Here is a 15,204-nt window from a genome sequence, read left to right as displayed (position 1 = left end):
TTTTGTCCTGCAGCATCAATTAACTTTATATATTAGTATGTATAAAAGAATAGCTTTGAGCAAACTTTCAATGGAGGCATTTCAATGCTCCATAAACAAATTTCTACCACTATGACATGCATATCATATACATATATATAATTGTGTAAAATATGTAGTATATATAGACATATCACAGAAAATCATCTCAGGACTTTAGTTAGGAACTCTGGAATAGTAATCATTTAGAACTTGTGAAACCTGTTTTCTGCTTTGCTGTTGACAGGCTCTGTTGCAACCAATTAATTTTGCTTTTATGAAAATATATAGTGATTTCAATGCCTACAAGATATCATGGCTTTATTTCAATAACAGTTTATTTACAAACAAGAAGTAGGGCTCCCAGGTCATACATTTCTGACCTAGAGTTAAAAAATGTACTTCATTTATTGTTTGAAAACTCAAAGAACAGAATCAAATATTACTGCCAAGATTTTTGTTGTGAAGTATTTTTTTTTAGCACAACCTCACAACAATCCAGTATCGATGGCTACTTTTGTTAGAGAACATGAATTCACAGTAATTCCATATTCTTTGGGGTTTGTTTTTCTGCACTAAAAATGCATTCAGTCAAAACGGTTGGCTGAATCTTAAGTACTTAGGAAGCTAAGTAAGAGGCCAACATGAGCTACATAGGAAGTCATATTTCACACATTAATTAAAACTTTAGTGTATCCACTATTCTCAAATTAAAGTCCTACTATATGCAGCATAGGTAACAGTTACTGTTCAAATTCAAAATACTTTTTGTAAAAAAAGAAAATTATCCAGAATAGGAATAACTACAAAACAGCAGCTAGAAACTGAAACAAAATTAGTTGAACCAAAATATTATTAAGTCGTAGCCAGGCGTTGGTGGTGCATGCCTTTAATCCTGGCACTCAGGAGGCAGAGGCAAGCAGATCTCTCTGTGAGTTCAAGGCCAGCCTGGTCTGCAGAGCTAGTTCCAGGACAGGCTTCAAAGCAGTACAGAGAAACCCTGTCTTGAAAAACATTTTATGTGTGTGTGTATGTGTGTATGTATGTATGTACGTATGTATGTATGTGTGTATGTATATATATATATGTATATGTATATATATTTAAATATACATATATTAATTATATAGATATAGTTAATAAATATGTATTGATAAGTTTTACCTTTTGATTATAACATAATGCTAAATGGGTATGTGTCTTGGGAACACCTTATATCCCAATACTATTATAGTTTCCTGAAATTTCATCTCATGAATCAGAATGATAACTTGGTATTATTGCAATCACCTACTTGTTAAGAATATATTTGGAGCATGGCAAGGTGGTTCAATGGCTAAATCTGACTACCACACACACCTGGCTATCTGAGTTCAATACCCAGAACCCACCTATAGTGTTGGACGCTGGATGGTATAAAATGGAGAAAGTGAGCTGAGTACTACAAACACGCATTCAGTCAATGGCCTATGCTTCCTAGCTGCATATGCAATGTGACCATCTGCCTTGACGTCCCCACCATAACAACTGTAAATAACATAATAACTTGAACTGACTCCCATATAAGCCTTTTTTTTCATCAGTAAAAGAAACCAAAGTACTTATTAATGCAAAGCCTTGTAAGAAAATGTGCTAATATTTCCAGAGACCTACATATCCACATAATGGTTTACCATTCAGCTTGAAAGCAGTTCAAGGTTCTGGTCATTTCCATTTTGATCAGGAAATTACAGAGAAAGTCTTCTATGGCTTCATGCACTACATGCCTTGAAGGAAGAACTGTTTTCTGCTCCTGAAATTCAAATGTACAATTATTTATTCTGTAAACATCAATATTTTAATGAAGAAAATGGGTAGACTGTTCACTTACTCATCTTGTAATAACTTTTTCTTAAATATTATGTACCATGGTCGGTTTAAATGACTAGGAATAAAGCATTGGTGAAACAAAACATTTCTAACATTTCTATTCCCAATGTAATAGTTAAGTGGATAGAAACAAAATATGGATAACTAGTTTGTGTGTGTGTGTGTGTGTGTGTGTGTGTGTGTCCACGCACACATGTGAATACACATGCATGTATGTATCCCACATACTCTGAAAATTAATAGTAAGTATCTAGGAATATAAGGGCAGAGTCTTGAAGATGGGGAAATCCCCTTTATGGTAAGTATATGTTAAGAGAGGTGTACTATGTAAGAACTCTCACAGAGGAAGGAAAGTATGTGTAGAGTAGTGTACTATGTAAGAACTGTCATAGAGGAAGGTTTCCTTGAAAGAGTGGGACTTGGGTCACAACCACAAAGATGCAAACCCAGATACCGAAATGATGAAAGATCAAAAGTCTTACTCTAAGTTCTCAAAGGATCAAAATCAAAATCTCAAAACAAAATTCTGTTTTAAAAAGATCTTAAGTGTCTGATTCACTTGTTTATATTCTTTAAGGAGACATATTTATGAAATATAAAAATACATAACACTCATTCAACAAAATAGGCAATATTACATATTTCATCAGTATGACATTTTGGATATAATAACAGCACTTGTGTGGGTATTCCTTATGAACAGACAAAGCATGTTTATCGGGAAAAAGGTCAGTATAAAAGGCACAGAAGTGTCTCACAACGAGGAGTCAGATGAGCTGAACTTTACAAGTGAAGTTATCTGAATTGCAAAGTCTAGCCCCTATGGTTTTTAAAGACATCTGTAAAAGACAAGTTGAGTCACCAACACAAGATGTGATCAACTACTGGGCTAAGACCTGAAGAAATGTTACATTCACAGACCTACAGAAGACATCCTTTTATTTACTGAGACTTTGAAATAATGTGTACAAGCACAGGGTTCACATTCCAAACATCAATGCTATAACATGTTTACAGAGTCTGATTTTTTCCAGATAGATTTTCTCTGTGTAACATTCCTGGCTGTCCTGGAACAAGCTGTAGAGAAACTGGTCTTGAACTCACTCACTGAGATCAGCCTGCCTCTGCCTCCCAAGTGCTAGGATTAAAGGAAAGTGCCACCACCACCTGGACAGAGTCTTATTTTTTGGTATTTTTTAATGCATAAATGCATTAGCCTTCCAAAAGACTTTACACAATTATACCTCCATTAATGGAAACTGGGTGAAAATGAGATACATTGGAGAGTGAATTGTAAAATATAACAATTAAAACTGTGAAATAAAAAGACTAGTAACAAACTTCAAGATATAGACGTAATAGAAAAGTAAATTGTGGGCAACTACAAATACTCAGTCCTTTAGAGTGCCCGCACATCTGCAAACATTAACTGTATTTGAGACCTTGCACTATAAATATCTGCTCTCTCTCTATCCTTTATGGCATGACTCCTCAGAAAGTGCATTCACATTCTCCTTCTGTGTGGCTTTCCTTTATTTTTTTCCTAAAATGCACTGTGTTCCAAGATGAATATCCCCAACTCCATTTTTGCATCTCCTAAGCTTTGGACACTGGGAACCCAATCAGCATGCACTCACATCCAAACCACAAACCCAGCATAAACACAACTAATAGTGGACAGCAACACCACTGTGTAATTGTCTTCAGGTGGGGGGCTATTCACATGAATATTTTCAAACCAAGCAGTAAGTGGACTGGCTTCTTCAGGCATATATACCTAGAATTTCATCATCAAGAAGAAATGCTGATGCAAACAAATGACCCATTTTTAAATGAAAGTTTTCTTGTACCATATCATGTAGCCAATCTACCCCTCTAACATTTCTGAAAACATGCTGGGCTGAAGAAGGAAAAACAAACACTGCTGATGACTTTTTCCAGTTTGTTCTTAGAGGCCTTGATTGCACCTAATTTTAAATCTATTGTTATGACTTGGTGATTCATTTTAATCTATTTTATTCTGCAAAGTCCACCAATCTACAAATAGTAATTTATAAAATGCTTCATTTTCTCCAGGTACTATACAGAAATAAGTAAATGTGTTCTAGGAAAGAAATGATAGCTCTTAAAGCACCATCTTGTGGTGATATTTTGTTTGTGCTTTAACAAATAAAGCTTGCCTAAGGAGCTAGACACTAGTTAGCCATAGAGGCCAGGCAGTGGTGGCATACACCTTTAATCCCAGCACTCAGCAGGTAGAGGCAGGTGGATATTTGTGAGTTTAAAGCAGCCCTGGCTACAAGAGATTGACCCAGTCTAAAAGAGAAACAGAGTCAGGCCATGGTGGCTCACACCTTTAATCCCAGGACTATGGAGAATGAGACAGGAAGGAATATGGCTGGGCAGAGAGAGGGATAGAAGATGGGTGGAGACAGGAACTCATTACATTGTCTGAGGATTCCGAGAAACAGAATCATCCATTCGGTCTGAGGACTCAGTAGAGGTAGGAACTAGTGGCTGACTGTTCTGCTTCTCTGATCTTTCAGCATTTACCCCATATCAGACTCAGGGTTTTTAATTATTGAGACCAATTAGAACCCATGATACATCTGCTAAAGAAGTATGCACTAGTTCTGCCTCATTGGGCAGTAAATCAGCATCCATGTTCCTCAGCAGCCAAATCCTCTACAAGAATAGTTCACCATGTGATGATGTGCCTTGTAATGCTGGATAAATTTCCACTACTACAAGCAGCTAATATTCAAAGATGGCTAACCCTTCCAGAAATGTGTTTTCTGATGAAGTGAGCTGTTTGAAAGCAGCATGGAATAATGTATGAAGGGATAGAATTAGTACATGATTAAGTAACTGAACAAATGCGTTGGCTAGTTTTTATGTCAACCTGACACAGACTAGGGTGATTTGGGAAGAAAGAACATCAATTGAGGAAAATTCACTACAAGATTGGCCAGTGGACAAGCCTGTGGGGCATTTTCTTAACTAATGATTGATATGGGTGAGTTCAACCCAAAAAAAAAAAAAAAAAAAAAAAAGGTGGTGTTACCCTTGAGTGGGTGATCCCACATAGTTTAAGAAAGCAGGTTGAGTAAGCCATGAGAGCAAGCAAGTAAGCAGCACTCCTCCATGGCTTCTTCATTAGCCCCTGCCTCCAGGTTCCTGTCTTGTGTCAGTTTTGACATTCCTGGATGATTGGAATACAAGCTGTTAAATAAGCCTTTTCCACCTTAAGTTTCTTTTGGTCAAGTTTTATCACAGTAGTAGAAACCCTAAACAAAACAGAAATTGGTACTGGAAACAGGGAAGGGTTGTGACAAAACAGATTTATTGTGGAGATTGTGGTCGCATTTAGACTTTAGGCTAGAAAAGCCCATTGAATATTCAGAACTCATATTGAGTAATGCCAACCTTGTGCTGGTGTTCCTGGATGTTACAAGAAAACGGGTTGAGCAAGCCACTGAGTAGCATTCATTCCTCCATGACCTCTACATCAGTTCCTGTCCTGGCCTGTTTGAGTTCTTGCCCCGACTTCCCTAAGTAATGAACTGTGATGTAGTACTGTCAGCTAAAATAAATTTTCTTTCCAATTTGCTTTTGCCAGTGTTTTATCACTGCAACAGAAACAGTAAGACAGCAAATATCCTTTGAATAACCAAAATTTCACTACTTCCATCCTCATAATTTAGCTCTCCATCTCTCTTATAACATCCTTTTTCCTAACAGAAATTGTGGTTTTCAGAGATTTGAGCTTTCAAAATTTCACCAGTAAGGACTGTGTCCTTCCAAACTTGTATTAGCGCTGGATTAAGGGGTATGTGAGCACAATCCTAGATCAAAAGCAGACACAGCTTCAGCAATTACAAAAGTGCTGAAGCAAGAGTAAGATTAGGTCCTAGGAAGGACTATAAAGAAATAAGCTCTCCCCTTCAATACAATATAGTGAACTAAAAAGCAAAGGAAAAAATGAAGAGACCTGTTGATTCGTTCAAATATTATTAAATAACACAACAATTTTGGTACCTTGTGTTTTAGAAATACTAAAGCAGGGACAATGAATGTATGATAGAAAGAACAATGTGTGGCAGAAAGAGCAAGAACTATGATTCCATAATAATGGAAGTAAATGAGTCTATCAACTTGATAGGGACTTAGAGCATAACCATGGCCATTTGTCACCATGCTGTCCATGATGACTTTCACACTGCATGGGACAGCCTAGTAGTTACTATCAATACTTCAAGTATTCATGGCCCACAATTTTAATTTTCTTGAGGGACAAATTTGGGATGTAAGCAAATAACAAATAGAAGTAGATAAAAAGCACACAAAACTGCATTGGGTAGTGTGGTTTTTATTCTTGGTTGTAAACTTGGTTAGAATGAGAAGGGGGTGAAGATAGCAAATCATACCTCTAGTTATATTCATGAGGGTGTTTCCAGATAGTAATTTCATGAGGTCTCTGGCCTGATAAATGGTTTAATTCATTGATGGAATAAAGCCATAAGTAGTTGAGAGGAGGTGGTACTTTGGAAGCCAGAAACTGAATTGAGGCCAGAGGTCACCAGAAGCAGTATCTGGAGATCCCTGTCCCCTTGCAACTATGACTCCACTCTGCTTCCTTCTCACCATAACGTGAGCTACTTTACCATGCCTTCCCTTACATGTTTGGCTGACACCTCTAAAATACTAAGCAAAAGAAAGTTTTTCCCCCCATAAGTTATTTGCATCAAGCTTCTGTCACCATGGCAAAAAAAAAAAAAAGCTAACATTGTATGTAAATGCACTGCTGTAGTAGACTTATTTCCTACTTCTCTTTCTTAGCTGGAAATGTCATACAGAATGTACAGGATGATTACAGAGAAATGCATCCAGGAAGAGTATGGCCATATCTCAGACAGTCCTTTCCAAAAGTCCTGTGCAAAATTGAACATAGATAGTTAGTCCTACTAGTTGCTTTGACATTTTTAAAAAGTTGGAAATTCAGGTAAAATTTGACACCCACAAAAATTTCTGACAAGGGCAAAAAAGATGGCTGAAAGGGTACTTGCTACTCTACCAGAGGACCCAAGTTCTATTCCCAGTACCCATGTGGAATGGCTTACCTGTAACTCCAGTTCCAAGAGACCCATGTCTTTTTCTGGCATCTGCAGGTACATGTACTCATGTGCACATACCCACACAGACCCATGCACACACATAATTAAAATTAAATCATTCTTAAAGCAAATTATTTTAAATCTACACAGTGTAAACCAATCACTCAGACTATCCTTCCTAAAACTATTTTTAAACATTATACAACAATGTTTGACCCTCCATAATTAATGTCATTGGAGATACAGAAGGAGCGAAGGACAGTGTGACTGAGGTCATGTCGTTGTGGTATAACATTTACTAGAACAGAAAAACTGTATAATTGCTAGGTAAGGGCTCAATATTATTTCTGAAAATAACCATTAGTTATGTAATAATAAATGCTTTATTTGTCTTTTTATTTGATAAATGTATAAAGTTATGTTTATAAAAGATGAATGAGAGAAAGAATCAGGAAAACTGGAAAGGGTAGTAAAGCAAACTAAAGGGAGGGCATTATCTGTAGTTTCTAAAAATGCCTATGAGGCTTCTACAGCGTGTGTATATACATAGCTCCCAAACCTCAGGAAGGGCTATAGACTGCTAAATTATCCCAAAATAATCTAGTCTACTCACATGAACCCAAAAGCCTAATGAAAATAAAGGTAGATTTAGATATGCTTGGTAAACTAGCCTGAAGCATAATAAAAATCAAAGGTAGGTAAAAGGCTAGAGAATTGAGGATTTAAAAAAATAAAAAATACAAGCCCCCTCAAGACCTTGGCATATAGGAAGTCAGCAAGGCCCTCAGAGCCTGGGCAGGTACCGCTATGAGAAACGGGTATGTGGTGGAGAGCTGGGAGAGAAGTGGAGGGGTTCTGGAGCTGTGGAGAGAGGCAGGACTAAAGACTAAAGGTGTGGCAACAGTGAGGAACAGACTGACAGGGTTGCCTATGCTGCCACCTGGTGCCATGTGACTTCCTGGCCTCTGCCACTGCCATGAGCCATGTCTGGGTCTGTGGCCTCTGCAGCCAAGGTCTGTGTTGATGTCCATGGCCTCTCTTACTATCAAAGGCCATACAGATGCCTGAGGTCTGGGCCACCACCCGAGACCATGTAGAGATCTAAGAGCCATGCTGCCACCAGGAACAAACTAATCTGAGTGTTCTGCACTGCCCCCCGTGACTGTGGTAACACCCAAGCCTGAGCTGAGGCAAGGAGTTATGTATGGGTCCATAGCCCAACTGCAGCTGGGGTCTTTGATGATGTACTTGCCCATATTACCACTAGGGGCAATGGGGGAGCTGGCCCACTGGGCTGCTAAAAAGGAGACCTGCTCCTCTCCACTCCCAGGAATACTAGCCCTAACCCTCAATGGCCCTGGGGAACTCCCCTCTCACCATTACTGGTAGCCATAACTAAACAGCTTGCCCCCACATGAGGGAGTGCTGGCCCTGACCCTCACCTGAGGGTATAGTTCTGGTGGAGGCTGGGACTGACCAACTTAGCTACCACCCAGCCCCACATCTAGGGCTTTGAGTTGTCCCACCCCAATATCTATCCATCTAGGACCACCTGGAGTTCATGAAGGGACCAGTCCTGTGGAACCATAGCTACGGGATCTCCATGACTCTGGGCAACAGCAGGACATCTGAGAGAAGTTTCGATGAAAATCTAGTATTAACGGTGTACCAGAAGCCAACAATTCAGTGCAATTAATGTTTGCAAGTAAAGTTGTTTGGGCAAAAGGGTATACTATGTGACACAATGCAACTCCCAAGGCCACTACAATGAAAGAAAATGTGATGGCAAGACAGGAAAGATAGACAAGCATTTTTTTTTTTTTTTTTAATTTTGGGGGTGAGAAGGCTAAAATAGTGGAGGGTTGATGTGGAAGGACTGGAAAATGAGTGGGATTGGGATGTATGGTATGAAATTCTCAATGAATTGATTTAAAAAATATTTTAAAAAATAGAGATAAAGTTGAATCTTCATTTGGAAACATTTTAAGAGGGGAAATTAAGGAAACTTCAGAGAGACTGTTTATGTGAGTTATAACTAGAGTTATATGACAAATTGAAATCCACATACTTGTCTTAAAATAATTATGCTCAAACATTTTTTTATAATGTAGCCCAGGCTGGTTTCCAACTCATGACCCTCTGCCTCTGCCTTTTCACCATAACCTATCATTGTAAGCCACCACAATTAGTTACAATAAATAACTTTTTGGTAGGGGGTAATCTTCTTGCAGATAGGGTCTCACTATGTAGCTCTGGCTGCCCGGAACTCACTCTGTAGACCAGTAAATTCACTTTCCAAAATAGAATTAAAACCAAGTGAGAAGAGTGCACTGTCCATCTCCATTACACCCCGGGAACTGATAGCACGCAACGCTGTGGCTTGTGTTAGTAATCAATTAGATGTCTCAAAAATACATACACATTCTCAAAAGATGACTTTATTCTACTGAATGTTTTAGAGAAGGAGGAAACGTAAAGAGAAAATGAAGCTCAAAATGTCAGAAATTTGATTGTTATTTTAATCTTTAAAAATTAAAGTTCAAATTTTATAAAAATTGAAACTCATTATAGATATATTAGCACTACAAAAGGTAGCAAAATAAAGAAGAATCAAAGGAACTAAAACTTTCAAAAATTATAATAGTAAACTTAAAAGAAAACTCACTTTAGAAAAGGAAAGTTAACTTAATTGTAAGCAAACCTTTTCTTTTATAAAATTATAAAACGACTATCTCCAAGGAATATACACAGAGAAATACATGTGTCCATGACTACATATACTCATAGATACATATCTGTAGCTATTTATGCTAACTCTTGGAAAAGACTATAGTATGAAGTATAACTAAATTAGATCAAAGTAACATTACTAACTAGGCCATGCCCTCAAAAATCACTGTAAATATAATTCAGATGCATTTTATTCAGAGTTCAAACCATGATATCTATTATCAAAATAATAAATTAAGAGTAAAGATGATCAGTGAATAAACATGCTTTGTTACTTTATCCAAAAGGCTGTATTTTTTCCATATACATCCCAGCATTGAGCTATCCAACAAACTAGGTCTATGTAGAAGTTGTGTCTCCTAGAAGGAACTTATCCACTGACTTTATTACAAAATACATTACAAAATTATGCACTAGATCATTGCACTCATAACAGAATCTAAACAACTGTGAATCACGAAATCTTCCTTTCATTTTTTTCAACTGTTAAATATATAGGCAATTGGAAAATTCAATAGATTCTGAGAAAAAAAAAAAGTTCACTAAATATAGACAGAAACAGAGTATAAGAAGGGCAAAGTCTAACAGACCATCTTGCACTGAAGAAGCCAAGCTTCCAACTAAATAAAAACATTATTTTAAATTAATGTTAGTGTGAAATTATATTTTATCAATAAATTATGGTCAGTTTATTATTCTTTTCAATGTTATAAAGATGTCAAGAGTCTTATTTAGTTTAATTTGTATGATAATCACATATAAGTTCTTATTTTATTCTTAACAAAATTAATTCATGTCCTAGAAAAGAAAGTGTCATGAAATGTTAAGTATTCCACATAGGCTGGATACTTTCAGGAAAACAAAGCTACAAAATACTTATAAAGCCTACTACATAATCTGTAGCTGATCCATTCAACAACAGTGTTGAATAATTTTTGTTTAATTCTTATTGTACTAATCAGTTCTCAGGGAAGCTATCATTTGTTGGAATGTCATATAAGTGTAGACATTGTGTGGAGAATAACATTGTAAAGAATAAATAAGCTTACTTTAAGTATTTTATGAAAATTAATAGAAGTGAGAAGATATACCAAATTATAGTGTTCTGTTCATAATTTGGAGTTAAGTTACTTTCAAGCTTCATATAAAAAGTATTGCTGTTAAACTACAAGCTAGAGTAGTGCACAAAATCCTCACCAGAATCTGAACATCTGCAGCCTGCTCTTGAACCATGTGAATTGCTTTTGCCAGATCTTCTTCTCCTTCTGGAATGCTGAAATTGTCATCTGGTATCTAGACAAGGACAGAAGAATAGGTAGAACTGTCAAGTATCATAGAGCAGTCCCTGCATATATGAAGGATACATTCTCAGACATGCTTGCAGATGCTTAAAATTGTGGTTAGTTTTCAACCTTACATATAGCATTGTTCCCATATAAACATACAATAAAGTTTAACTTATAAAGTTACAATAAGAGACTAGTAATCACAATAATATTAACATGATGATCCTATCAATAAAGTCATTTAAAACTTATTCTTAATTTATGGAGTTTTCAAGACCAATTTTTGAACTATAGTATATGACAATGGGTAAATAATAGCTGAAACAGGGTACAATATTGGGCAAGTGTCACGTGGTCTCTTGCACTGAGCAAGTAAAGTTTACAAGATTTCTTCCTACACTAAGGCTTCCAAGAAATGCACTCCATGTAGGACACTGTATGCTTCTAAAGATGAACTAAGTCTGTGTAACTAACAAATTTCTTGTCTGTTAAGTGAGGCCAGGCTCACTTCCACAGTTTTGCTCACTTTCTAATATCTAAATGAGATTTTACATCCAAGTCTCAGAAATAATGAATTAAAAGAAAATTCAGAGACAAGAGTATGTTTTAAAGGACTAAAATTAGGACAGAAGAAAGCAGAGGCCTGAGCTCCAACTGGTGCTGGCAATCTGGAATCCCTGTCAACAGCAAACTGGATGATGGGAAAGGTCCTATATAGACCATCTAAGGCCACAGACAAGGGAGGTGACAGGAACTGATCCTAAACAGTGATGGGGGAACCAAAACAGGCAGATGTCCCACCCAGTGTAAATGTTTAAATAGCATTTTCCCAACTACTCATAATAGACAATAGTCGTGTTCTGTTCAAAACATAGTTTATCTTAATAAAGCCCTTTTATGTTCCAGAAAATAATACAAACCCTTCAGATGAATGACTACAGTGATGTAAAATTAACAAGTTACCTCTTCATATTCACAGTCATCTTCAGAAGCTTCGGTTATAGTGACCTCTGAGTGATTTGTCAAGTTAAATAAAAAAAAAAAAAGTGAAATAATGTTACTATGTCAAAATTACTTGACTTCAAATACAGTATTAGATCTAATTACCTCAATATGCAATTTGTAAATACATGTAATTTACTTTTCAAACTTTTTTCTCCATAAAGCCTACAATTTGATATAAATTACTTCAACTAGTATTTTATACCATTAAGTCCATGAAAAACTACACTCATCTGATTGTTTGAATATCATCTAGTAACTCCTAGTTTGATTTTAAGAATATTTACAAAACTGCAGAATATCATTAAGATCGTGCGAATTACAAAGGCTGGATGAGAACTCAGTAGGTAGACTGACTCTCACACAAGCATGAGAACCCAAGATCAAAGACTCAGAACCCACATAAAAGCAGACCGGCCAGGAGGCTGGAAGGCCAGCTAGCCAGCAGAAACGCAGTGAACAATTATCACCCTCTCCAAAATTATGGAAAGTGGGGAAAAACACTGAAGTTATTCTCAGATCTCTATAACATAGCATGAATAATTTTGAAGTTACACACGGGAACACACACAGACAGAAACACATTTGCACACACGTGTGCATGCATTCACATAAAGATAAATACGAAAATAGTATGTTTTTCTAATTATCTAAAGCAAAACAGAATTTTCAAAATCTTCTATATATTCATAATGTCACAGGACTATTTGGTTAAAGTATTGTACGTGGAAAACACGCTAGATATACCAATAAGAAATAAGTAAACACAGAGCTGTAGAGATGGCTCAGAGGTTAAGAGCACCAGCTGCTCTTCCAGGAGTCCTGAGTTCAATTCTAAGCAATCACATGACGGCTCCCAACCATCTGTAATAAGATCTGGTGCCCTCTTCTGGTGTGCAGGAAAACATATAGGCAAAACATTGTGTACGTAATAAGTAAGTAAATCTTTTTTTTAAGTAAATACATATCAATTTTTTACTTTAATTTTTTATGTATTTTACATACCAACCATAGTTCCCCCTCACTCAACCCCTCCTGCTGCTCCTCCATCCCTCCCCACCCCATCTCCCATCCACTCCTCAGAAAGGGTAACACCTTTCTTGGGGAGTCAACAAAGTCTGGTACATCAATTTAAGGCAGGACCAAGCCCCTCCTCCCTGTAACTTGGCTGAGCACAGCATCCTACCATAGGGATCGGGCTCCAAAAAGCCAGCCCATGCACCAGGGATAGATCTTGGTCCCACTGCCAGGGGACTCATCTGTCACCCACATACAGAAGGCATAGTTCGGTCCCATACAATCTCCCCAGCTGTTTGTCTAGAGTCCCTTAGCTCTCATGACCTCTGGTCAGCTGTTTCTGTGGCTTTCCCCACCATGATCTTGACCTCCCCTGCCCCTTGCTCATATAATCCCTCCTCCCCCTCTTTAACTGGACTCCCTGCCTGGTGGCTGGATATGGATCTCTGCATCTACATCCATCAGTTTCTAGAGGAAGGTTCTATGATAATCTAATTATAAGAAAAAAATCAATTCAGGCACACACACCATTATTGCTAGGAGTTTTAGCAGGGGCCATCCTTGTGGATTCCTGGGAATTTCCCTAGCACCAGGTTTTTCACTAACTCCACAATGGCTCTCTCTATCAGGATAGCTATCACATTCCATCTCTCCCCCCAAGCCAACCATCTGTTTCCCTCATGTTCTTATCCCCAGTCCCCTCCCAACTACGGCTTCCCTCTGCCCCCAGGTTACCAAAAAGATCTTTTCTATTTCTCCTTCCTGGAGCAATCCATGTATCCTTCTTAGGGTCATCCTTGTTACCTAACTTCTCTGGAGCCCTGGATCGCAATCTGGTTATCCTCTGCTTAAATCTAGTATCCACTTATGAGTGAGTACATACTGTTTTTGTCTTTCTGCATCTGGGTTACCTTAGGATGATCTTTTTCTAGTTCTCTCCATTGCCTGCAAGCTTCATGATGTCATTTTATTTTACAACTGAGTCACATTTTCTTTATCCATTTTTCAGTTGAGGGGAATCTATGTTGTTTCCAGGTTCAAGATATTATGAACAATGCTGCTATGAACATAGGTGAGCAAGTGTTCCTGTGTTTTGTTTTGAGCAACCTTTTACTATATTCCCAAGAATGGTGATGCTAGGTAAATTTCCCAATTTTCTGAGAAACTGCCATACTGATTTTCAAAGATGCTGTACAAGTTTGCACTCCCATCAACAATGGAGGAGTGTTCCCCTTACCCCACATCCCCTCCAGCATAAGATGTCATTAGTGTTTTTGATCTTAGCCATTCTGACAAGTGTAAGATGGTATTTTAGAGTTGCTTTCATTTGCATTGCCCTGATGACTAAGGATGTTGAGCAATTCCTTAAATGTCTGTCAGCCATTTGAGATTCTTCTGTTGAGAATTTTATATTTAGATCGGTTCCCCATATTTAGTAAGTTTATTTAGTGTTTTGATGTTTAGTTTCTTGACTTCTTTATATATTTTGGAGATCAGCCCTCTGTCAGATGTGGGGTTGGTGAAGATCTTTTCCCATTCTGTAGGATGCCATTTTCTCTTATTTACTGTGTCCTTTGTCTTACAGAGGATTTTCAGTTTCAGGAGGTCCCATTTATTGATTTTTGCTCTCATTGTCTGTGCTACCGGTGTTATATTTAGGGAGCAGTCTCCTGTGCCAGTGCATTCAAGGCTACTTCCCATTTTCTCTTCTGTAGGGTACAGTGTACTTGGATTTATGTTGAGGTCTTTGATCCACTTGGACTTGAGTGTTATGCATGGCAATAGATAGTGATCTATTTGTATTCTTCTACATGTTGATATCATTATGACAACATCATTTGTTGAAGATGCTTTTTCCCCATTGTGCAGTTTTGGCTTCTTAGTCAAATATCAGGTGTTCATAGGTGTGTGGATTAATATTAGGGTCTTCTATTCAATTCCATTGGTTCACATGTCTGTTTCTATGCCAATACCAAGCTGTTTTTATTACTACAGCTCTATAGTTGAGCTTGAAGTCAAGGATGGGGATGTCTCTGGAAGTTCCTCTATTGTACAGGATTGTTTTAGTTATCCATATGAAGTTGAGTTTTATTCTTTCAAGGTCGGTGAAGAATAGTGTTGGTATTTTGATAGAGATTGCTTTGAATCTGTAGATTGCTTTTAGTAAG

General features: G+C 37.4%; 1 protein-coding gene across 1 annotated transcript in view; it reads right to left on the bottom strand.

Annotated features, from left to right (window-relative positions):
• The window catches only part of Spag16 (sperm associated antigen 16), a 766,492-nt gene that overhangs the window by 739,004 nt on the left and 12,284 nt on the right, over window positions 1-15,204 (bottom strand). The window contains exons 2-4 of the mRNA XM_051190419.1: window positions 11,981-12,027; window positions 10,929-11,024; window positions 1,692-1,810 (exon numbers count right to left, since the gene is read on the bottom strand). Of these exons, the coding sequence (XP_051046376.1) occupies window positions 1,692-1,810; window positions 10,929-11,024; window positions 11,981-12,027 (262 nt within the window). The remainder of the gene's footprint in view (window positions 1-1,691; window positions 1,811-10,928; window positions 11,025-11,980; window positions 12,028-15,204) is intronic.

This window comes from Phodopus roborovskii, unplaced genomic scaffold (assembly GCF_943737965.1).
Source record: "Phodopus roborovskii unplaced genomic scaffold, PHOROB, whole genome shotgun sequence".
Classification (NCBI taxonomy): Eukaryota; Metazoa; Chordata; class Mammalia; order Rodentia; family Cricetidae; genus Phodopus; species Phodopus roborovskii.
The sequence above is the reverse complement of the archived record's forward strand: the minus strand, read 5'-3'. Positions and strand labels throughout refer to the sequence as shown.